The sequence below is a fragment of the Odocoileus virginianus genome, chromosome X, assembly GCF_023699985.2.
Source record: "Odocoileus virginianus isolate 20LAN1187 ecotype Illinois chromosome X, Ovbor_1.2, whole genome shotgun sequence".
NCBI lineage: Eukaryota > Metazoa > Chordata > Mammalia > Artiodactyla > Cervidae > Odocoileus > Odocoileus virginianus.
Genome location: NC_069708.1, coordinates 36,651,140 through 36,677,051, shown reverse-complemented (window position 1 = coordinate 36,677,051; position 25,912 = coordinate 36,651,140). Strand labels below are relative to the sequence as shown.

General features: G+C 33.9%; 1 protein-coding gene across 15 annotated transcripts in view; it reads left to right on the top strand.

Moving 5' to 3' along the window:
* The window catches only part of RPS6KA6 (ribosomal protein S6 kinase A6), a 104,028-nt gene that overhangs the window by 65,843 nt on the left and 12,273 nt on the right, over positions 1-25,912 (top strand). For all 15 annotated transcript variants that reach the window (XM_070462024.1, XM_070462022.1, XM_070462023.1 and 12 more), the window contains 5 exons: positions 4,689-4,770; positions 5,427-5,507; positions 8,735-8,814; positions 20,555-20,661; positions 20,914-20,951. In XM_070462024.1, the coding sequence (XP_070318125.1) occupies positions 4,689-4,770; positions 5,427-5,507; positions 8,735-8,814; positions 20,555-20,661; positions 20,914-20,951 (388 nt within the window). The remainder of the gene's footprint in view (positions 1-4,688; positions 4,771-5,426; positions 5,508-8,734; positions 8,815-20,554; positions 20,662-20,913; positions 20,952-25,912) is intronic.

The following is a 25,912-nucleotide window of genomic DNA, read 5'->3' as shown; positions in this document are numbered from 1 at the left end:
TTGTCAATGTAGTCCTTAAGAAATTCAGGAATTTTCATTCAACTTTGTGCAGGAACTTTGATTTAACAAGGATATCTTAGAAGCCCTTTAAAAAAATTCCTAATACTAAAATACAGGATAGTGATCCTTTTGCAGGTCATCAACCAAAGAAATATTAAGGAAGTAGCTTATTTTTTTCTTCCTAGGATGTGAAAACACTTGCTTGTCAGTATTACATCATTTGCGTAGGCATTGTGTGGTTGGGACTTGTTATATGCCAAACCTAGTCAGGAATTTGGCCAAGGCTGTGAATCAGATAAGTGTCGGAGCAATTCCAAGAAACTTTGAGCTGTAGTCTTATTTATAAATTTTTCTATGAAAGTTCCATTGTTAAAATGCAATAAATGTATTTTAGCATATATAAACTTTGTGACATGAATATCTATACAATCTATTTAATAAGGAAAAATACTATGAAAATCAGTTGTAAAATTGTATTTTAAAGATGCATGTATTATCATAAAAGATGCATATAAAATTCTGTAGTAAGCACATCGAGTAATGTGTGGATTGAAATGAAGTATACCAAACAACTTATATTGTTGTTGTTGTTTAGTTGCTAAGTCATGCCTGATTCTTTTGTGACCCCATGGGCTATAGCCCAGCAGGCTCCTGTGTCCATGGGATTTCCCAGGCAAGAGTACTGGTGTGAGTAGTCATTTCCTTCTCCAGGGATCTTCCCAACCTCAGGATTAAACCTATGTCTCCTGCTTTGGCAGGCAGATTCTTTACCACTGAGCCACCAAAAGATGCATATAAAATTCTGTAATAAGCACATTAAGTAATGTGTGAATTGAAATAAAGTATACTAAATAACTTACTTATTTTTTTTCATTTATTTTTATTAGTTGGAGGCTAATTACTTTACAACATTGCAGTGGGTTTTGTCATACATTGACATGAATCTGCCATGGAGTAAAACACAATAAAATAAAACACATAAAAACATCTTTGGCATTGTCAGATTAGCCTTTCATATATTTCACATGTCAAATCATATTTACATAAAGCATGCATTTTAATATTCCTTTTTTTTTGTTTGCTTTTGTGATAGTAAAACCTTTAATTTTAGGACTTTAAAATGAATTTTTGAAAATACCAAACCCTTGCCCTCTTAAGTAATTGATTAAGTATATGTGTTTACAACTTAAAATTTCTTTCAGTTGGTCCTTTGTTTCCAATTAGTGTTAAAACTGTGCAGTTTTTCCACTTCACTTCAGCCAGCAAATACTTCTTAATGAAGTCCATATGACAGAAAGTATGTTGGAGTAGTTCACTCATTCATTTCTCTTTTGAACAATTTCTGAGAATTGGATTAGGTTGGCTGTAAAGAAACCTCTCATCAGGAGAGCTATGTTTTTCGATAACAGTAATTTGAAATCATGCAGCTTCTGTAGTTGATCATGGGAAGAAAGTAGAGTGAGATGATGTTTTCTTATGTTAGGAAAGTTCATTCATTAGACTTGAAAAGAACAAATCAGGTAATGAAAAAGTAAACAATTACTTCCCTAGCCTGTGAATGATGGCTTCTATTAGATGCCATATTGAGATATTAGTGAGTGTTTTAAGAGATAGGGGAACAGTGGCTGCTTTGTGTGTCTTTTCAGAAAACCTGGGCTATTGTTTTCTTTCTTTCTTAATTGCCTCTTTTTACTCTCTGTATTCCATTCTTTTCAGCCCCACAAAAGGCTGTGTTCTAGAACAGTAGTTCTCAAAGTGTGATCTTACTACCCTTGGATATCCACAAGACACTTTTAGGGAGTCCTTAAGAACAAGACTGTGTTATAATAATGCTAAGATATTATTTGTAAATTTTTTGGCACTTTAGCACAATCCAGGAAGTGATTTTAAGCTATCAGTAATCATTATGACCTTCACTGCCACACATAGTTAGAAAAATACAAGTTTTACTTAAGAATGTCCTTGATGAGGTGTTAACAATGATTAGATTTATCAAATATCAATCCTTGATATGCTTCTTTTTAATATTGTGGGATGATATGAGAAGTACCCAAAGTACCTGCACACCAAAAAATATGATTGTCTCAAGACAGAATACTTGTGAAGTTTTTTGAACTGTGAGCTACACTAGACACTTTTTTCATGAAATGTCATTTTTCCGTGAAAGAATGATTGACAAACTACGATAACTTAAACTTGGGCATTTGGTAGATGTTTTCCTCAAAAATGAATAGAGTAACCTGTTATTTCATGGAGAACAACAGTATTTTAGCCAGTGATAAAATTTGAACTTCAAAGCAAAAAAGTAGATTTTTGGCCAATTTTAATTTGCCACTGTGCTCAACATGTTCTCAGTACTCAAAAGACTTTCCTGATGAGATTGCTACTGTCAACATTTGGAAGATCTGCATAACTCAGTGAACCAGTACTTTCGAGTTGACAAACACATGATGTTATCAAATCAGCCATCAGTGCAAAACCCATTCAACATGTCCCACAGACCAGTGGATTATTATGTAAAAGAATATGGACAGTTAATTGATGTGGTCTCAGATTTTTCACTGCAACTAATCTTTAAGAAACTTCTACTTGTCAAATTCTTGTGTCATATCAAAGAAGAATAACCACAATTATATGAAAAGGCTATTAAAATACTTCTCCCTTTTCCAAATACATAACTGTGTGAAGCGTGCTTTTCTTCTTATAATTTAAGCAAAGCAGTTTAATTGCAACAGATTGAATATAGAAGCAAATACAAGAATCCAACTATTTTCTGTTAAGCCAGATATTAGGGACTTGTAGAAATGTAAATCAGTGTCAGTCTTCTCAGTGATATTTTTTGATTTGTTTAGGAAAAAAATAGTCATTTTTATAAAAAAATATTTATATTCACATGTAATAGGTTTATTATTAATCAATAAATACATAGTTAATTTTTTGCTGTAATTTCTAATACAGTAAATATCAATAATTATAACCCACAAAAACAAAAGTACTTTGAAGTCATCAGTAATTTTTAAGTTTGTAAAAGAATTCTTGAGACCAAAAATAATTGAGAAATGCTTTCTTGGAAGAAACTGAGAAAGATAGTTCTCCTACTTGTAATGGAGTCATCACTCATGAAATGACTCCTTTGTTGTCAATATCTTGATCATCTGATATTGATTAGAAAAAAAGGAAACTGTTTGTCAACGCTTATTTGTCCATGTCATTAAAATGAATAAAAACTAAGTCTGGTACTTAGGGTTAATGCCATTTGCTTAACTTTGAAGATTTTGTGTGTTTATTATGGCAGTTAATTTAATCTGCTTTTAAAAAACTTATATAGACTGAAATCAGCTATACAAATACATATAAGTCCATGGTTTTTCACTGATGAAATAGTAAGTAGTGGTATGCAGTGGATTTGGAGGAAAGGGGGGGAAAAAGACTGGTTGGTCTACACACAAAGTATGAGAAGCACTACAATAGACAGTGTGAAAACAGATAAAACTGAAATGGTCCTTGAATTTAGGTCTGATACAAGAATAGGAGAAGGAGAGATTAAGTAATGATTAAATGAACCCCCCCCAACTTGCCCAGTTGGCTGATATATAATATCACATCCAATATTTGGAATAAAGAATTTCAAGCTCTACCATAGGAAAAAGACAAAAATTACTTAGAAGCTCTTCAATCTGCAGTTTTATGTATACAAATTAGTTAATTTGATCACATTTTAAATTTATCAGCATTTGAATAGAGCTTGTTAGAGTTGAGGATGGCAGGTTGAGGCAGTGAATACTGATTTAAAACTAATTTAAAACCCTTTAATAGTAAATAACTGTTATGAAACTATAATATACTCATATCCATTTTCATAATTGAGGCTTTTTGAAACTTACCTTTTAATGAATCATTTCTTGGTTTGAAAATATGAGAAATTATTACTTTAAGCTTACTCGGTAACTTTCATTTTTTATTGAAATATTCGCCATCATGATTCTTTCACTTGGCAGATAGATAAGAATTGAAGCATGTATATTATCTAGGGTGAAACAGATCACCAGCCCAGGTTGGATGCATGAGACAAGTGCTCGGACCTGGTGCACTGGGAAGAGCTTTGCAACCCCATGGGGTGTAGCCCTCCAGGCTCCTCTGTCCATGGAATTCTCCAGGCAAGAATACTGAAGTGGGTTGCATTTTCCTCCTTGTCTTCATGAGCCAGGTGTGGACCTGGGTCTCCTGCGTCGCAGGCAGATTCTTTACTGTCTGAGTCACCAGGGAAGCCCTATTAGAAAATAAAATACCTGGTAACTTCTAAAATGGACAATAGGAAACTAGAAATGAAGGTGTCAAATTAACAGTAATTACATTTGTTTGCTCCATATTAAGAAAACAAAAAGGAGCTTGTGTCTTATAAGGAGCTCCCTTAGCTCAAATTGTCTTTCATTATATTATTTATCTCTTATATCACAAACTTCTCAAATGTTCTTTTAAATTTTCTTTTCCACAGTAGGATGTATGAGCATGTGATTTACTAAGTGAATGAAAGTGAGAAAGTGTAAACTAAGTATAATTTATAGGGAAAAGTATATCTTTATACAATTAGAGAATATGTAAGGCTATTTGTATATGCTAATGTATATGTATAGCAAAAATGGCTTGGGATGTGAATTTCACTTTTTAAATTTTAATTCTCCTATTAGGTATTTCTCGTTAGAAAGAAGACCGGTCCTGATGCTGGACAACTCTATGCAATGAAGGTGTTAAAAAAAGCTTCTTTAAAAGGTAGAAGATCAGAAAGCTTATTAAAATAGAACTTGGTAAAACTTGTTTTAAGAAATGTGCTATGTATTGCCTATAAGAGTAGATTTAGTTTCCTTTTAGCATTAGTAATTGTTATAGCTTTCTAGTGGTAAGTGATATTTCTAGGTTTGATATTGACATATACCCTAATTTAGTGAGAGTGTATCCTGATGAAAAAAGAATTAATGGGATAAAAAGTGATATATTTTGTTTAATTTAAAGTGAACTTATTTTATTAAACTATATTCTTTTTCTTCAAGATTCTTATTTTTTCTGTTCCATCTGTTGGTATTACATATTGAGAAGGCACAGCCACCTGCACACACTTATATACACTGTCTTCCGGGCTGTGATAACAATAACAGTGTGCTCAGTTTTAGTCAGCGAACTCATTTGAACACTAATGTATAATGCTTATCCGCCAAATAACACTGTGGCACTTAACCCATCTCTAGATCTAAACTGAATTTGTTAGCTTTTATACTATGGTAATTATTGCCTAGGAATATTGACTTCAAATTCAGGCACTTACAAAGTTATATTATAAATTTCTATATTTGTGTTTGGTGAATTATTGATAGGATCTCTACTGAAATTATATACAAGAACAATATACTCTACCCTTCTGTAATTTTTAGTTCGAGACAGAATTCGGACAAAGATGGAGAGGGATATACTGGTGGAAGTAAATCATCCATTTATTGTCAAATTGCACTATGGTATGTAAACTTTTTTAAAAAAATATGGAATTAGAGAACTAATATTTCCTTTCAGACAATAATGTAACATAAGATAAATACTTCAAACAGGAAATAAATATGGAATGATTTAATACTTTCAACTATGTAAAACATACTTATCTGAAATAAGAATTAATATCCAGCTTTTAGTTGTATTTCCTATATTTGTTGGTTAACTTGTCTAAGGTAACAGGATAGTGTCTTTTGACTACTTGTCTAGTAGAATTTCTGTACTCTACTAGGCTATACCTCTAGGGATCTTAGGCTATAAACTACTGTGATAATTTACTCAAAACATTCTTGTGTTTGAATGGGTTCCTCTTACATGTTCATAATGATCATATTCCTCATCCTGTTGAAGAGGACCATATGGTATGCTAGTCTATTTGAGTTATTTTTTCTTATATTTAGAGGGAGAGGAATACTAGTGAGAAGAAATAGGTACAATGGAAAGAACATGAATTTGGAGTCAAAGATTTCTGAGGTTTTTTTTTTTTTTTTAAGTTGAGGTATAGTTGATTTACAGTATTATATGTTTCAGGTGTACAGTATAGTGATTCACAATTTTTGAGGTTATATTCCATTTATACTTATTATAAAATATTTGTTACATTCCCTGTGTTATTCTATATATCCTTGTAGCTTATTTATTTTATACATAGTAGTTTGTACCTCTTAATCCCATACCCCTATCTTGCCACTTTCCCCTACCTTTCCCCATTGGTAACCACTAGTTCTCCAGAAGTTTGTTCCTGTTTTGTTAAATTCACTAATCTATTTTTTGATTCCAAATGTAAGTGATATCATCCAATATTTGTCTTTGTAAGACATATTTCACTAATCAAAATACCCTCTAAACCCATCCATGTTCTTGTAAATGACAATATTTCATTATTTTTTATGGGTGAGTAATACTCCATTGTGTATGTGTGTGTAGATGTATGTATGTGTGTGTGTATGTATATACATATATATTTTCCACATCTTTATTTAATACATTTACCTGTTGATGGATACTTAGGTTGCTTCCATATCTTGTGTACTATAAAAAATTCTGCTGTGAACATTGTGGTGCATACATTTTTTTGTGGCAATATTTTCATTTTCTTCAGATATATACCCAAGTGTGGAATTGCTGAGTTACATTTTTATTCTTTTGAAGAACCTTCATACTGTTTTCCACAGTGCTTGCACCAATTTACATAACTTCTGACAGTGTACAAGGATTTCACTTTGTCCACATCCTTTCCAACATTTGTTATTTGTAGTCTTTTTCATGATATACATTTTTGATAGATTTATCAAAAATCATTTTTGATGAGATGGTATCTAATTGGAGTTTTGATACAGTGATGATTAGTGATATTGAACATCTTTTCATGTGCTTGTTGGCCATCTGTATGTCTTCTTTGGAAAATGTCTATTCAGGTCTTCTGCCCATTTTTTAAATTGGGTTGTTTGTTTTTTTGATGATGAGATATATAGGCTGTTTATATATTTTGAATATTAGCTCCTTATTAGTCATATCATTTGAAAATATTTTTTCCAATTTAGTAGGTTGTCTTTTCATTTTGTTGATGGTTTCCTTTGCTGTGCTAGAGCTTTTCATTTTAATTAGGTCTGACCTGTTTATTTTTGCTTCTGTTTCCTTTGCCTTAGGAGAGAAATCCCAAAAAACATTGCTTTGATTTATGTCAAACAGTGTTCTACCTATGTTCTCTTCTAGAAGTTTTGTGGTTTATGGTCTTACATTTAGGTCTTTAATCCACTTTGAGTTTATTTTTATATATGATGTTAGAAAAATTCATTCTTTTACATGCAACAGTCCGGTTTTCCCAGCACCATTTACGGAAGAGATTCCTTTTTTCTGTTTTGTATATTTTTGTCACCTTTGTTGCAGATTAATCGATCATAGGTGTGTGGGTTTATTTCTGGGCTCTCTATTCTGTTCCATTGATTTATATGTCTCTATTTATGTCAGTGCATACTGTTTTGATTTCTGTAGTTTTTAGCATGATCTGAAGTTAGGAAGTGTGATGCCTCTAGCTTTGTTCTTCTTTTTCATGATTGTTTTGGCTATTCAGCTTCTTCGGTATTTCCATACAAATTTTAAAATTACTTGTTCTGGTTCTGTGAAAAATGCCATTGGTATTTCAGTAGGGATTGCATTGAATCTTTAGATTGCTTTGGGCAGTATGGTCATTTTAACTATTATTCTTCCAACCCATGCAGTACTGAATTTTAATAATGGCTCCAATGCCAATTTATTGTATGCATGAGATTATGGCATTTAACTTCCCTGGGGAATTCAAAGGCAAAATTACTGATCCAGTCTACTATGTTGTTCTCAGTTTTTGAAATTTAGAAGAATAGCAGCCACTGATTTTATTTTTAGGTAATTTTGACAAATATGCATTGTAGTACTCAACTCTCTATAAAAAAAAAAAATCTAGAATTTTTCACCCATTATTCTTTCATTCCCCATTACCCAAATGGAATGAAAGTAGTAGTAATATCTAAAGATCTCCTTCCTTGAATCTCTGGGATATCATTAGATTAATCACTAAACACCAGTTTTATGCAAAATATTCTGTTAAAATCAGTAGGCTCTAGAGGGGATATAATCTCTGATCTTAAGAAATTTATAATGTATATGGAACACAGACATATAAGACCAATTAATTTTATAAATCAAAATGGATTAAGGTACCATAAGATATAAATAAAGTACAATGAGATCTCAAAAGTAGTAGCCAGTAATTCTGATGGGAAAGAGTGTAAGGACTCTGTGGGGAAATATGGAAAGGAGGAAGTCCTTAATAGAAGAAAGTCTCTTAATAGAAGAAAGAGGGGGTGACATTTTTGTTGAGCTTGACTGAATTAGTAGATTTTCAATAGATGGGGAGGTAGTTTTCAGGCAATTGCAGTAGATTATGGTGCTTCATAAGTGAGGAAAATGATGATGTTACAAGTTTCTGTGCAGAGCTACATGTAGAACATCTGATATATTCTGGAAAGGGGATTATAGCTTTTCAACACTAGTTTTAATTTTGAAATAATGTTATCTAATAATGGACCATGTAAGTAAATGGTTAATTTCATTATAGTGTTCAGTGATAAAATTCTAAACAGCTATATTAAGTAAAAAGTATACTAAGCTTTGTAAGCCTTAAAAATTGTTATGTCTGCATTTTAATTTCTATTAGCCTTTCAGACTGAAGGGAAGCTGTATTTAATATTGGATTTTCTCAGGGGAGGAGATGTCTTCACAAGATTATCCAAAGAGGTGAGTATTTGTAAATTTTTGCTATATTTTATTGAAACAAAACTAAGACATTGTTTTTGTTGTTTTGCTAATTACTTTTTGCTATGGAAATTTTAAATATTCTTTTTTTGGTTACATAATATTTCATGAATGTGCCAGTTAATGGCATTTTCTGACTGTCATTTAAATAGTTTCAATGTGTTGCTCATTTTTCTCTTAGGAAAAAGATCAGTATAAATAACTGGATGTAGTAGATAGGGACAAGCCTAGGACTTTGGCTACTCAAGCTACCAAAATGCCTTTGGGAGTAAGCTTTAATTTATTCATGTTTAAAACAGCTTTAGCGAGGTACAGTTGACATGCAACAAACTGTACTTACTAAAGTACATGCTTTGATAAGACATTTGTGTAAACTTAATAAACCATCAATACAATCAAAATAATTAGTTTATCCATTGCCCCCAACAGTTTTCTTGTGTTCTTTTGTAATGATTCCCTCCTGCCCCACCACTACTGAATCTGCTTTCTGTTACTATTCGGTTTGCATGTTCTAGGACTTTATATAAATGAAATCTTATGGTATGTATTGTTTTTTTGTCTGGCTTATTTAGCTTAGCATAATTATTTTGAGATTCATTCAAGTTGTGGCATGCATCAGTAGTTCATTTTTATTGCTGAGTGGTATTCCACTGCATAGATACACAATGATTTGTCTATTCATCACTTGTTGATGGATATACATTTTTTGCTATTTTTGGATAATACTAATAAAGCTACTAGAAATGTTCATGTATGGACATATGTTTTTGTTTTTCATGGTTAAATATCTGAGAATATAATGACTGGGTTATATAGTAGGTGTATATTTTAACTTATTTTAAAGATACTGTCAAGCTATTTTCCAAAGAAGTTGTATAATTTTTGCATTCTCACCAGCAGTATATGAGAGTTTCAGTTGTTCCACAATCTTACCAACACTTGGTTTAGTCAGTCTTGTTTTAATTTTGTGTATCTGATAAGTGTATGATGATACCTTATTGTGGTTTTGAATTTTTATAGCCTTAATGATTAATGATATTGAACATCTCTTCATGTGCTTATTTGACATGTATGTATATTTTTTAATAAAATGTCTGTCTAAATCTTTGGCCCATTTTTTACTGGGTATTTTTTCTTACTAAATTTTGAAAGTCTTGATATATTTTAAATGCTGGGTCCTTTATCATGTATGTTTGAAAATATTTTCTTCTGGTCTATTGTTTATCCTTGCATTCTCTTTAACAGTGTCTTTCAAAAAGCAGAAGTTCTTAGTTTTGATGATGTCTAATTTATAATGCTTTTTTCCTTTTCTGAATGATAGTTTATGGTGTCCTGTTTAAGAAATGTAGAACTGTATTTGAGTTTTGAAAATAGAATCCTTTTTATTTCAGGCATTTTTTAAAACTTTTAATTTGGAATTTGGGTATAGCTGATTAATAATGTTGTGATAGTTTCAGGTGAACAGCTGAAGGAACTCAACCATAGATCTTGTCCTCTTTTTGCATATAGATATCTCATTGTTTTAGCATCATCATGGGAAAAGACTGTGCTTTCTTCCCTCTTATGGATCACAGTCATTTTTGGCAAAGGGGCTTGTGTAACTCAATGAAATTATGAGACATACTGTGCAGGGCTATCCAAGATGGGCGGGTCATAGTGAAGAGTTCTGACAAAATGTGATCCACTGGTGGAAGAAATGGCAAACAGTGCCAGTAGTCTTGCCCTGAGAATCCCATGAACACTATGAAAAGGGAAAAAATAAATAGAAGATGGCACTGGAAATTGAGCCCCCCAAGGTTGGAAGGTGTCCATTATGCTACTGGGGAAGAGCGGAGGGCAATTACTAGTAGCTCCAGAATGAATGAAGCGACTGTGCCAAATTGGAAAAGATGCTCAGTTGTGGATGTGTTTGGTGGGGAAAGTAAAAGTTCGATGCACAACAGTATTTCATTGGAACATGGATGTTAGGTTCATGAATCAAGGGAAATTTGACATGGTCAAGCAGAAGATGGTGAGTTTGAACACTGGCATCTTCGAAATCACTGAACTAAAATGGACAGGAATGGGTGTGACCATTATATCTACTACTGTGGGCAGGAATCCCATAGAAGAAATGGAGTAACCCTCATAGTCAACAAAATGCAGTACTTGGGTACGATCTCAAAAACGATAGAATGATCTTGGTTCATTTCCAAAGCAAACCATTCAACATCACAGTAATCCAAGTCTATGTCCCAACCACTGATGCCAAAGAAGCTGAAGTGGACTGGTTCTATGAAGGCTTACAACACCTTCTAAAACTAACATCAAAAAAAGGTATCCTTTTCATCATAGGGGGATTGCACTGCAAAAGTAGGAAGTCAAGAGCTACTCAGAATAACACGCAAATATGGTCTTAGAGTTAAAAATGAATCAGGGGAAAGGCTAACAGAGTTTTGTTAAGAGAACATGCTGGTTGTAGCAAACACCTTTTGCCAAAACCGAAGAGACAACTTTATACGTGGAAATCACCAGATGGTCAATACCAAAATCAGATTGATGATGTTCTTTGAAACTTAAGATGGAGAAGCTCTATACAGTCAGCAAAAACAAGACATGGAGCTAACTGTGGCTCAGATCATGAGCTCCTTATTGGAAAATTCAGGCTTAAATTTAAGATGTGGGGAAAAGCACTAGGCCATTCAAAGTGTGAATCGCTGAGTTGTGTCCAACTCTTTGTGGTCCAAGGGACTCTAGCCTGCCATACTCATGTGTCCTTGGGATTCTCCAGGCAAGAATACTGGAGTGAGTTGCTGTTCTCTTCTTTAGGGCATCTTCCTGACCCAGAGATTGAACCCAGTATCCTGCATTGCAGGCAGATTCACTACCATCTGAGTCACCAGGGAAGCCGTTTGTGTATGACCTAAATCAAATCCCTTCTGATTATATAGTGGAAGTGATGAATAAATTTATGGGATTAGATCTGGTAGACAGAGTGCCTGAAGTTTATGGATGAGGGTTAGTAACATTGTACAGGAGGCAGTGACCAAAACCAACCTAAGGAAAAAGATATGCAAGAAGGCAAAGTGATTCTCCAAGGAGGCTTCACAAATACCTGAGAAAAGAAGAGAAATGAAAGGCAAGGGAGAAAGAGAAAGCTTTACCTAACGGAATGCAAGTTCTAGAGAATAGCACAGAGAGATAAGAAGGCCTTCTTAAATAAATAATGCAAAGAAATAGAGGAAAACAATAGAATGGGAAAGACTAGAGATCTATCTCTTCAGGAAAACTGGAGATATCAAGGGAACATTCCATGCAAGAATGAGCATGATAAAGGAAAGAAATGGTAAGGACCTAAAAGAAGCAGAAGAGATTAAGAAGAGGTGGCAAGAACACACAGAAGAACTAGGGAAAATGGTCTTAATGACCCAGATAATCACAGTGAAGTGGTCACTCATCTAGAGCCAGACATCCTAGAGTTTGAAGTAAGCTGTGTCTTAGGAAGCATTACTATTAACAAAGCTGGTGGAGGTGATGGAATTACAGCTGAGCTCTTTCAAATCCTAAACGATGATGCTGTTAAGGCACTGAGCACCTTAACAGCTAATTGGAAAACTCACCAGTGGCCATAGAACTGGAAAAGATCAGTTTTCATTCAAATCCTAAAGAAGGACAATGCCAAAGAATGTTCAAACTACCATACAACTGCTCTCATTTCACATGCTAGCAAGGTAATGTTCAAAATCCTTCAAGGTAGGCTTCCACAATACATAAGCCAGGAACTTCCAAATGTATAGGCTGGGTTTCAAAGAGGCAGAGGAACCAGAGATCAAATTGCCAACATCCATTGGATCATAGGGAAAGCATAGAAATTCCAGAAAATCATTTACTTCTGTTTCATTGAATATGTGAAAGCTTTTGACTCTGTGGATCACAACAAACTCTGTAAAATTCTTCAAGAGATGGGAATACCAGACCACCTGACCTGTCGACTGAGAAATCTGTATGTGGGTCAAGAATCAACAGTTAGAACCAGACTTGGAACAACTGATTGGTTAAAAATTGAGAAGGAGTACATCAAGGCAATATATTGTCACCCTGCTTGTTTAACTTATATGCAGACTACATCATGCAAAATGCTAGGCTGGATGACTCACAAGCTAGAATCAAGATTGCCAGAAAAGATATCAACAACCTCAGATTTGCAGATGATACCACTCTAATGGCAGAAAGCAAAGGGGAATTAAAGAGCCTCTTGATGAAGGTAAAGAGGAGAGTGAAAAACCTGCCTTGAAATTCAGTATTCAATAAACTAAGGTCATGGCATTTGGTCCCAACACTTTATGGCAAACAGAAGGGGGGGAAATGAAAGCCAAGACAGATTTTCTTTTCTTTGGCTCCAGAATCACTGCTGACAGTGACTTCAGCCATGAAATTAAGGGTACTTGCTCCTTGGAAGGAAAGAAGTGACAAACCTAGATAGCGTATTAAAAAGCAGAAATATTATTTTGTTGATAAAGATCTGTATAGTCAGAGCTATGGTTTTTCCAATAGTCATGTTCAGTTAAGTTCAGTTGCTCAGTGATGTCTTACTCTTTGTGACCCCATGGACTGCAGCATGCTAGGCTTCCCTGTCCATTACCAACTTCTGGAGCTTGCTCAAATTCATGTTCGTTGAGTTGATGATGCCATCCAACCATCTCTTCCTCTGTCATCCCCTTCTCCTCCTCCTGCCTTGAATCTTTCCCAGTATCAGAGTCTTTTCAAATGAGTCAGTTGTTCACATCAGGTGGCCAAAATATTGGAGTTTCAGCTTCAGCATCAGTCCTTCCAGTGAATATTCAGGACTGATTTCATTTAGGATGGCCTGGTTGGATCTCCTTGCAGTCCAAAGGACTCTCAAGAGTCTTCTCCAACACCATAGTTCAAAAGCATCAATTCTTTGGCTTCTCAGCTTTCTTTATGGTCCAACTCTCACATCCATACGTGACTACTGGAAAAACCACAGCTTTGACTAGACAGAACTTTGTCAGCAAAGTAATGTCTCTGCTTTTTAATATGCTGTCTAGGTTGGTCATAGCTTTTCTTCCAAGGAGCAAGCATCTTTTAATTTCCTGGCTGCAGTCACCATCTGCAGTGATTTTGGGGCCCCCAAAAATAAAGTTTCTCACTGTTTTCATTGTTTCCCCATCTATTTGCAATGAAGTGACGGGACCAGGGCCATGATCTTAGTTTTTTGAATATTGAGCTTTAAGCCAACTTTTTGACTCTTCTCTTTCACTTTCATCAAGAAACTCTTTAGTTCTTTACTTTCTGTCATAAGGGTGGTGTCATCTGCGTATCTGAGGTCATTAATATTTCTCTTGGCAATCTTGATTCCAGCTTGTGCTTCATCCAGCCCCGAATTTTGCATGATGTACTCTGCATATAAGATAAAAAAGCAACATGACAGTATACAGCCTTGACGTACTCCTTTCCCAATTTGGAACCAGTCTGTTTTTCCATGTCTGGTTCTAGCTATTGCTTCTTGACCTGCATACAGATTTCTCACAAGGCAGGTCAGATGGTCTGGTATTCCCATCTCTTGAAGAATTTTCCACATTTTGTTGGGATCCACACAGTGCAAGGCTTTGACATAGTCAATAAAGCAGAAGTAGATGTTTTTCTGGAACTCTCTTGCTTTTTTGATGATCCATAGCATGTTGGCAATTTGATCTCTGGTTCCTCTGCCTTTTCTAAATCCAGCTTGAACATCTGGAAGTTCACGGTTCACGTACTGTTGAAGCCTGTCTTGGACAATTTTAAGCATTACTTTTTTGGTGTGTGAGATGAGTACCATTTTGCGGTAGTTTGAACATTCTTTGGCATTGCCTTTCTTTGGGATTGGAGTGAAAACTGACCTTTTCCAGTCCTGTAGCTACTGCTTAGTTTTCCAAATCTGTTGGCATATTTAGTGCAGCACTTTCACAGCATCGTCTTTTAGGATTTGAAATAGCTCACCTGGAATTCTGTCACCTCCACTAGCTTTGTTCATGGTGATGCTTTGACCGACTTGATTTTGCATTCCAGGATGTGTGGCTCTAGGTGAGTGATCATATCATTGTGGTTATCTGGGTCATGAAGATCTTTTACGGATGTGAAATTTGGACTATAAAGCAGGCTGAGCACTGACAAATGTATGCTTTCAAATTGTGGTGCTTGAGAAGACTCTTGAGACTCCCTTGGACTGCAAGGAAATCAAGCCAGTCAATCCTAAAGGAAATCATCACCTGAATATTCACTGGAAGTACTGATGCTGAAGCTTCAGGTCTGTGGCCACCTGTTGTGAAGGAGCAACTCATTGGAAAAGACCCTGTTGCTGGGGAATGTAGAAGGCTAAAGAGAAGATGGTGGCAGAGAATGAGATAGTTGAATAATATCACTGACTCAGTGCACATGAATTTCAGCAAACTCTGGAGATAATGAAGGGCAGAGGATCCTGGAGTGCTTCCATCCATGGGGCCACAAATTGTCAGACACGATATAGTACCTGAACAACAACAAAAATGCTTTCTTTGTTTAATTACCTTGTATTTTTTGTTGACAATCAGTTGATTGTGTACATGAAGATCTATTGATATGTCTAGATATTCTTTTATGTTTGTCTATCCTTATACCAATACAGCACTTTCTTGATTCCTTTATATTTATAAAATATCTATAAATATTTATAAAAACTCAGATTGTGCATGCCCTTGAGGTTTGCTCGTCTTTTTCAAAGTTGTTTTGCCTCTTCTAAGTCTTTTGCATTTCCATATTGATTTAAAAAGAAGTTTTCCACTTTGTACAAAAAAGCCTGCTGGGATTTTGATTTGGATTGTATTGAATCTATAGTTCAGTTTGTATATAATTGACATTTTCAGTGTTGAGTCTTCTAATCCATGAAGATAGTATCTCTCTCCATTTATTTAAGTCTTTTTAAATTTCTCTCACCAGTATCTTGTCATTTTCAGCATACAGATCTTTTACGTGTTTTGTCAGATTTGTCTCTGAATATTTTTCTTTTTAAAAACTGCCATTGTAAGTGGAATTACTTTCTTAATTTTATTTTCAAATGGATGGAAATACTACTCTTTTTGAATATTGAATTTTGTATTTTAAAATATAACTAAACTTATTTTATCTAACAGCACTTTGATAGACTACTAATAGAACTTTCTATTTTTAATCCACATAAGGAGTTTTACTTCTTTTCTGTTATGGACTCATTTATTTGTCTTTGTAACACTGACTTGACCCCCCCCCCCCAGGTTCTTTTGAAAAGTATCAATAAGTGCAGACATTCTCGCCTTATTTCTGATTTTAGGAGGAAAGCATATTTTCATCATGAATTACAAAGTTAAGTTCTTTATCAGATTGAGAAATTTCCCTTCTATTACTAGTTTGTTGAGAGTTTTTATCAGGGATGCATGTTTGATTTTGTGAAACACTTTTCTTGGTTTGCAGTTATTGAGATGATGATCATATTTTTTTTTTCTTCTTTAATCTTTATTTATTGACTGTACTGGATCTTCATTGCTGTGCACAGGCTTTCTCTAGTTGTGGTGTGTGGACTTCCCATTGTGATGCCTTCTCCTATTGTGGAGCATGGGCTCTAGGGCCCATAGGCTTCAGTAGCTGTGGTATGTTGGGTCAGTAATTGCAGCACATGTGTTCTAGAGCATAAGCTTAGTGGCTGTGGCACACAGGACCTAGTTGCCCCACAGCATATAGAATGTTCTCAGACCTGTAATCGAATCCTTGTCCCTTGAATTGGCAGGCAGATTCTATACACTGGACCACCAGGAAAGTCCTCTTCTTTAAGCTTTTAATATGGTGAATTACATTGAACTAATTGTCAGATGTTGAAGCAGTCTTGCATCTGTAGGTGAACTCCATGCAGTGATGATGTATTATGATTTTGTATATTATTGGATGATATTTACTAAAAGTTTGTTAAGAATTTTTGCATCTATTTTCATGAGAGATATTTGACTGTAGTTTTCTTTATTGATCATATCTAATTTTGGTGTCAGAGCAATTCTGGTTTCATAGAATGAGTTGGGTAGAATTTTCTTCCCTTCAATTTTCTGCAAAAGCTCAATGTTACATTGTCCTTAAGTGATTATAGAATTCACTAGTGTAGCTATCTGGGCCTGAAGTGTTTTTTTAATGGTACAGTGTTTAACTATAAATTCAGTTTTTTAAAAGTTACTTGGGATTATTCAGTTCGTCTTTCTTTTTAAATGAGTTTTAGTATCTTATGTCTTTTAAGGAATTTATGCATTTCATCAGAGTTACCAAATTCATTGGCATAAAGTTGTTCATAGTATCATCTTGTTATGATTTTTATAGGTATAGAATCATTGTTGTTGATATCATCATGCCTGATATTGGTATTTTGTGTCTTCTCCTTTTTCTGTCTCACTTAGGCTTGGTAGATTGTTACCAATTTTATTGTTCTTCTCAAAGAACCAAGAGCTTTTGCTTTCAGTGATTTTTCTCTATTGTATTTCTTCTGTTTTCTATTTCTACTTTAATATTTATTACTTCATTTTTTTCTGCTTAATTTGTGTTTCACTAGCTTTTCTGGTTTTTAAGATGGAAACAGAACAGAAGTTATTGATTTAAGACATTTGCTTCTTTTCTAATATAAGTGTGTAGTGTTATAAGTTTCACTCTAAATACTAATTTAGCACCATCTCACAAATTTTCAGTTGTGATGCTTTTATTTTCCTTTAGTTCAACATGTTTTCCAATTTCCTTTTACTTCTTTGACTCATAGGCTATTTACAAGTATGTGAATTAATTTTAAAATATTTAGGCAGCTTCCAGATAAATTTCTATTATTGTTTTCTAATTAAATTTTATTTTAGTCAAACAGCACAGTTTGTATGACTTGAATTCCCTTAAATTCACTTAAATTGTTTTATGCTTCACAATATGGTATATCTTGGTAAATTGTTGAATGTGTACTTGAGAAACATGTGTATTATGATTTTGGGTACTGGAAAGTTCTGTAAGTGTCAGTTAGATTAAGTTGTTTGATAGTTGATTTTAAGTCTCCTTTATTTTTCCTAACTCTGTCTATATGTTATAAAAATTTTTAAAAGTCAATGGTTGAAACTTTTGACTATAATTATGAACTTATCTGTTTATTTTTGAATTTCTGTCAAATTTTGCTTCACATATTGCAAATTTCTGTTATTAAGTGCATAAACCTTTAGGATTATCATTCCATCTTAGTGAATTTACCCTTTATCATTATGAGATGACTGACTTTATCCTTAATAATATTCTTTGCTTTGAAATCTACATTGATATTAATCTAGGTTTTTAAAAAAATTATTTAGTTTGGTATAGTGTTTTTCATATTTTTATTTAATTTATTTGTCTTTATATTTAATGTGCAGTACTTAAGGCAGCATATAATTATCTTGTTTTTTATATAGTCTGAAAATTTATGCTTTTTAATAGGTGTGTCAGACTTGTTACATTTAATATGATTGTTAATATAATTGGGTTTAAATCTCCCATCTTTCTATTTGTGGTTTTTTTTTTTTTTGTTCCATCTGTTCTTTTATTTCTCTTTTTCTCTGCTATCTTTTTATCTTCAGTTAGCTTTTTATCAAAATAACATTTTATTGTGTTATTTTAGTAGTTCTTTTAGGCTTTGTAGTATAAATCTTTAACTCAGCAGTCAGGAATCTATAGTCTCAGGCCAAATATGGCCTACTGATATTTTTTGTAAACAAAGTATTATTGTAACACAACCACACCCATGTGTTTAAGTATTGTCTATGATTAGTTTATTACTCTGAGTGTCCATTACATAAGGTGGCGATAATACCAACCTCATAAGGTTGTTTGGAAGATTGTAATAACATAATGAATGAAAAGTTTAAACTATAAACTGGCAAGTATATTATCTTGTCATGAAATTGTCTTTGAGGAAAACCTCATGAGGGACGTAAATAAGAAACTTACTATTATGTGCCAGTCACTTTTCATTCATTATCTTCCAAACAACCTTATGAAGTCAGTGTTATCACCACCTTACATAAGGACACTCAGAATGATAAACTAACCTACCCAGAAAAACATATAATTGCCATAAGCTATAAATTGGGCTTTCTTAGTGGTGCAGTGGAGAAGACTCTGCCTGCCAGTGCACGAGACACAGGATCCCTGGAAAGGGAAATGGCAACCCACTCCAATTGCCTGGAAAGTCTCATGGACAGAGGAGCCTGGTGGGCTACAGTCCATAGGGTCACAAAGATTCCCACACAATTTAGTGACTAAAACAACAACAAACAAAACTATAGACTGTTTCTTCTTTTAGAATTTCAAAGATTTTTGTTTAGGGTTTTCTTATGTGTTACATTTCAGTGAATGCTTTGATTAGCCTTCTTCAAAGGTGAAATAGGTAACATCTGTTTTTCTTCCTAATAAAATATCAAGTGAAAATGTTCTTATACTTTTACCATTATGATATTCAAATGAATTCTCCTGAAACTTAGATAATGAAAGTCTTTGTTTTTCTGCAGACTATTTTAAAAAGTGAGTGGAGCATCAAAATTTATCTTTAATTGCTCATTCTCAGTAATATTACTAGTAACCTTAATCTGCATAATATAATTCAGTGGCCATGATTCTGAGTGGACAAACCAGTTTCAAGATTTTATGATATGTCATTCAAATTTTGAACTTTCTTAATAATCTATATATTTTTTTAATGAAAATAAAAAATTTCTAGACAAGTTATTTGTTTTGCCAATTAGAAGCCCTTGCTAAATCTTAACAATTACATCTAATGGCTGAGTAGTGCCCAATTTTGTGTTTAAATTAACACTTATGAATATAGATGTAAACCTATAATAATACCACCTCATCTTTGCACACATAGAATTTTATAATTTACAAAGCTTTTTTTCCTTCACATAAACTAAGCTGACTCTTAAAACTATCTTGTTAAGTAGACGTAGCTGATACTATTATCCTTATTTTACAGGTTTAGAAACTTAAGCCCAGAGGGCTAAGTGACATGTCAGACATTATACTGCTAATTCTAAGTCCAGTGCACTTTTCACTTTATCAGAGTAACTCTATACCTAGGTACAAAAGATTGAGGAATTCAGTGCCTTTAGACGCATGTATTCTACTGGCAGAAGAGTCCTGGACCTACCCCTTAGGTCAGAGATTGGATTTAGAATTGTGTTTAATGTAAGAGTTACTAATTGACAACTTATGTTAGTAATAGAAACTTTAGGTTAGTAGACCTGCTAAAAGCAAAATTATCACTGAGATGTGATAGTAGACAATGAAAGAGAAAATAGTAGAAATAGTGGAATTCCAGTACTAAAACAAAATATCCAATATATTGTAAAAATCCTGAGAATATCCCTATATATTAGTGCACTAAAATTAATAATTAAGTTATGATAATAAATCATTTTTAAAAAGTTAAATCTGTGTGATAGATTTAGTGTAAATAGATATACAAACTGCATAATATATTTTAGGAAGATCTACATTAAAATGATTAATAGTGAGAAAAGGATTCTTTTTTTTTGAGAGAGATTCTTGAAGAGGTTAATTTCATCTGTATACTTGTTTTATTTTCCTGTTTGCCTAGATTTGTCTGTTTCCTGTTTTTAAAAGAAGAAAATTTAAATAATTGCAACATAGAAAAAAGATTAAATGGTAAATTATTATTTTATTCTAGGTTCTGTTTACAGAGGAAGATGTGAAATTCTACCTTGCAGAACTAGCCCTTGCTTTGGATCATCTGCATCGATTAGGAATTGTATATAGAGACCTGAAGCCAGAAAAGTAAAGTTGTATTCTTTTTATGTATACCTGTTCCCAGTATTTCTGTAACTACTTTTTTCTCCATTAAGTCTGTTGTTTTAAAGATTCTATGAAAATATACATGAATTATACAATTATATGAAACATACTTTGAAAAGTAATCCTCATCAGATACCCATTGATTTTAAATTAGTCATTTCAAAATTTTCTGGTCTATCAAACTTTATATGAATATTTTATCCTGTGTTGTTGAATGTGAATTTTGATTTACAGCATTTTGCTTGATGAAATAGGACATATCAAGTTAACAGGTATGCAAATTTTCTTACTCTATCCTAAGCCTGTTTTCTGTTTTTATTAATATGTATATTTGTCTAAGCCTGTTTTTCCTCTTTCATGATTTAATTTGCATTTTATTCATTTCTTTAGTGAACTAAAATTCATTTAAAGGGTAGATAGCTTTCAATATGCTCTAATTGTAATACAAAAAAATATACAATAGTGTCATTGTTCTCATTAAGAAATGACATTTGGTTTTCTAGGTAAAAGCACATCATTTTTGTTTCAGTCTAGACTGAAAGATGTATCATAACTAGTTACCACATTTGAAATATAGTGAATTATAAACTTTTAAACCAGGTGTTTCATAATCAGAAGTTCATTTTATTCTTTTTTTTTTTGGTTAAAAACACGTTTTATTTTTTACTTTATTTTGAATGTTGAGTGTTTACAGTATACAACACATTCTGCTAATTCTCACAGGACTCTTAGGCATAAAGCCTCCTTATTATACCATTAAAATCTTTTACTTTCAAATAATTATAGACTAACAATAAGTTGCAAAAATAGTACCATCACCCAGCTTCCCCTATGGTGACATTTTATAAAATTACTACTGCATTATCAAACTCAGGAAATTGATAGGTACAGTAGAACTAACTAGACTATATATTTTACTTGGATTTCACCAGTTTTTGCATGTATTCATTTTTTTGTTTGTCTCCATGACATTATATCCATATATGTAGATTTGAATATTATCATCATTATCAATAAGCAGAACTGATCTACAACCATATCTGTCCATTTATAATCACAACTCTTCCCCCCTTCTTTAACTCCTGGCAACCACTTCTCTGCTCTACATCTCCCAGTTTGTTATATTAAGAATATGATACAAATAGAACTGTACAGTAGTCACATACCTGGACATTTATCCTAGAGAAATAAAAACTTACATGCGCACAAAAAATCTATACATGAATTTTCGTAGCAGCTCTATTTGAAATGGCCCAAGGCTGGAAATGTCCAAGATGTCCTTCAAAAAGTGAATGGATGGATACATCTATACAGTAGAATACTACCCAGCAGTATATGCAGCAACTTGGATTGGGCATTATGCTGAGTGAGCCACTCTCAAAAGGTTACTTATGTTTTAAATAGGTAGTAAATTATGTATTTAATTATCAGAATGTTAAAAAAGCGATAAAATGAAGATATGGTCTTTACAAAGAAGTTTGGACCAGTACACTTTAAAGGTAAGTTGCTTTAAATTCGTAAGTATACTGCTTCAGTAAAAAGTAAAGTATGAAGTTGTTAACTTGAAAGCTCAAGTAAATGTGACAAAGTTCAAGTAAAGTTTAGTAAATCTTATTCATTCACAGCCTGGTTATCTTTCTCATACATGAGACAATCAAAGCAGATTTAAACAGATTTAGAGTAGGTTCGATCCTTGGGTCAGGAACATCCCCTGGAGGAGTCCATGGCAATCCACTCCAGTACTCTTGCCTGTAGAATCCCATGGACAGAGCAAGTAGCCAGGCAGGCTATAATCCATAGGGTTGCAAAGAGTCAGACATGACTGAAGTGACTTAGCATGCACGCACGAGAGAACAAGGAATAAAAATATGAAGAGAGAACAGTAGAGTTTTGAAATTTTATACAAAGTATATTTTTTTATTTTATAACAGTCTTTAATTGGAAAGCTAATTATATTTAATTCTTTTCATTTTTCTTAATAAATTATGCTTGTTTTGTCTCAGATGAGGAAGGAAAGTGGGGAAAGAGTAGAATACATTCTACCTTTATCTGTCTTCTACATTAAGGTTAATTGGGTGAATAATGATATCAACTTGTTTTATATTTAGTCTTATAATATGAACTCTGCTGTTATACCTTTTGGACTTAAATTGACTAAGGAGTAAAGAATGTTTAGAATCAGTGTTAATTTATATAAGCAAGGGACTCAAGGCTTATAATGGAAATAAACTGTGATTTATGTTTATTTTTAAATAATTCAGTCTATATTCCTTTAAAGTGACACCAATATTTCTTTAACAAAAGTGCATAAGGGTAAATATTACCTAATTTACAGTTTAATGATTATAACCTAATTCGTAGTTTAACCTTTCCACATTCCAGTGTGGTTGGTTACAGATACCTCATAGCAAGCATCAGTATTTTAAGACATTTCAGTTTTTTCTTTCCTTTTTCTTTTTATTCTTCCTTTATTTCTCTTTTTTCCTTCCTTTCTTATGTGCTGTGCCTGTTTTCTCCTTCCTTCTCTCCCCTTCCTTCCATTTTGAATACTATCATCAAAAGTGCTATTTGCTATTTGTCTTTGATACCAGTGATGTCAAGTGATTTAGGAGTGTCTTTTCTAGTTATGGTCTTCCTCAGCATTCTAAGTTTCCCCAGAATAATCTTAGAAGATTACCTTTTTTTTAGAAGATAACTTTTTTTTCTCATTACCTGTTCACTTTAAAAATCCTCCAAATAAGAGGAATAGACTTTTTAGCAGATTAATCTGGAATAGCAGCAAACTATAGAAAGGTTCCTTTATATATTGACCTCATACTGAGATTATGTTTGTATAGCGAAGATCAGTAGAATTAAAGTGAATATTCCCCAAATACATGTGTACTTGCTAATATATTATTGATATTGTCTTTATGTCTTAGTTTTTATTTTCTTTTTTTTTCTACTGGAATGCCATCTACTAGTTTTGTAAAACAAACTATATTACATGACTTGCCTGGTTTAGAAAAAAGTTACTCATTATACCCTATTAAAAATTATAAATTGAACACAATTGATTTGAACTGTCTGTGGTTGCTATGTTTTCTTTTTTAAACTTTTAAATACCTACTTTAATAGTTTTTCAGACACTCTGGTTTTAGATACAGGTGCTTATAATACAGTTTAAAATCTGATCTGGAAGAATAAGTCATCCCTTATCTCTGCTTTTCACTATTCTGGTCTTTTACTGGGTGAACTGTGTTACTCATTTTTATCAGCAACCTGTGGAATTTATAGATGAAACACAGATCATGTTGGCTGCTTCTTTGAAGCAGACAGAAACATTCCACAGCCGTCTCTCCCTGAGTTCAGTTTTTCTTTTTCAGGTTTGCATGCTTTGGCCAGTCTGGTAAATGGGCTGAGTCATATATAGTACTTCCAGTGAGCCCTTCAAGTTCTCTTTTTCAATTCAGTTCAGTTCAGTCGCTCAGTTGTGTCCAACATTTTGTGACCCCATGGACTACAGCATGCCAGGCTTTCCTGTCCATTACCAACTCCCAGAGCTTTCTCAGACTCAAATCCATCGAGTTGGTGATGCCATCCAACCATCTCATCCTGTTGTCCCCTTTTCTTCCTGCCTTCAATCTTTCCCAGCATCAGGGTCTTTTCCAGCAAGTCAGTTCTCCGCATCAGGTGACCAAAGGATTGGAGCTTCAGCTTCAACATCAGCCCTTCTAATGAATATTCAGGACTGATTTCCTTTACAATGGACTGGTTGAATCTCCTTGCAGTCCAAGGGACTCTCAAGAGTCTTCTCTAACACCAAAGTTCAAAAGGATCAATTCTTCAGTACTCAACTTTCTTTATGGTCCAACTCTCACATCCATACATGACTACTGTAAAAACTATAGCTTTGACTAGAGGGACCTTTGTTGGAAAAGTAATATCTCTCTCTGCCTTTTACCATGCTGTCTAGGTTGGTCATAGCTTTTCTTCCAAGGAGTAAACATCTTTTAATTTCATGGCTGCAGTCACCATCTGCAGTGATTTTGGAGTCCCCAAATAGAAAGTCTGTCACTGTATCCATTGTTTCTCCATGTATTTGCCATGAAGTGATGGGACTGGATAATCACGATGGTGTGATCACTCACCTAGAGCCAAACATCCTGGAATGTGAAGTCAAGTGGGCCTTAGAAAGCATCACTACGAACAAAGCTAGTGGAGGTGATGGAATTCCAGTTGAGCTATTTCAAATCCTGAAAGACGATGTTGTGAAAGTGCTGCACTCAATATGCCAGCAAATTTGGAAAACTCAGCAGTGGCCACAGGACTGGAAAAGGTCAGTTTTCATTCCAATCCCAAAGAAAGGCAATCCCAGAGAATACTCAAACTTCTGCACTATTGCACTCATCTCACACGCGCAATGCTCAAAATTCTCCAAGCCAGGCTTCAGCAATACGTGAACTGTGAAATTCCAGATGTTCAAGCTGGTTTTAGAAAAGGCAGAGAAACCAGAGATCAAATTGCCAACATCCACTGGATCATCAAAAAAGCAAGATAGTTCCAGAAAAACATATATTTCTGCTTTATTGGCCATGTCAAAGCCTTTGACTGTGTGGATCACAATAAACTGTGGAAAATTCTGAAAGAGATGGGAATACCAAACCACCTGACCTGCCTCTTGAGAAACCTGTATGCAGGATAGGAAGCAACAGTTAGAACTGGATCTGAAACAACAGACTGGTTCAAAATAGGAAAAGGAGTATGTCAAGGCTGTATATTGTCACCCTGCTTATTTAACTTATATGCAGAGTACATCATGAGAAACACTGGGCTGGAAGAAGCACAAGCTGGAATCAAGATTGCCAGGAGAAATATCAATAACCTCATATATGCAGATGGTACCACCCTTATGGCAGAAAGTGAAGAGGAACTAAAGAACCTCTTGATGAAAGTGAAAGAGGAGAGTGAAAAAGTTGGCTTAAAGCTCAACATTCAGAAAACTAAGACCATGGCATCTTGTCCCATCACTTCATGGGAAATAGATGGGAAACAGTGGAAACAGTGTCAGACTTTATCTTTTTGGGCTCCAAAATCACTACAGATGGTGATTGCAGCCATGAAATTAAAAGACACTTACTCCTTGGAAGGAAAGTTATGACCAACCTAAACAGCATATTAAAAATCAGAGACATTACTTTGCCAACAAAGGTCTGTCTAGTCGAGGCTATGGTTTTTCCAGTGGTCATATATG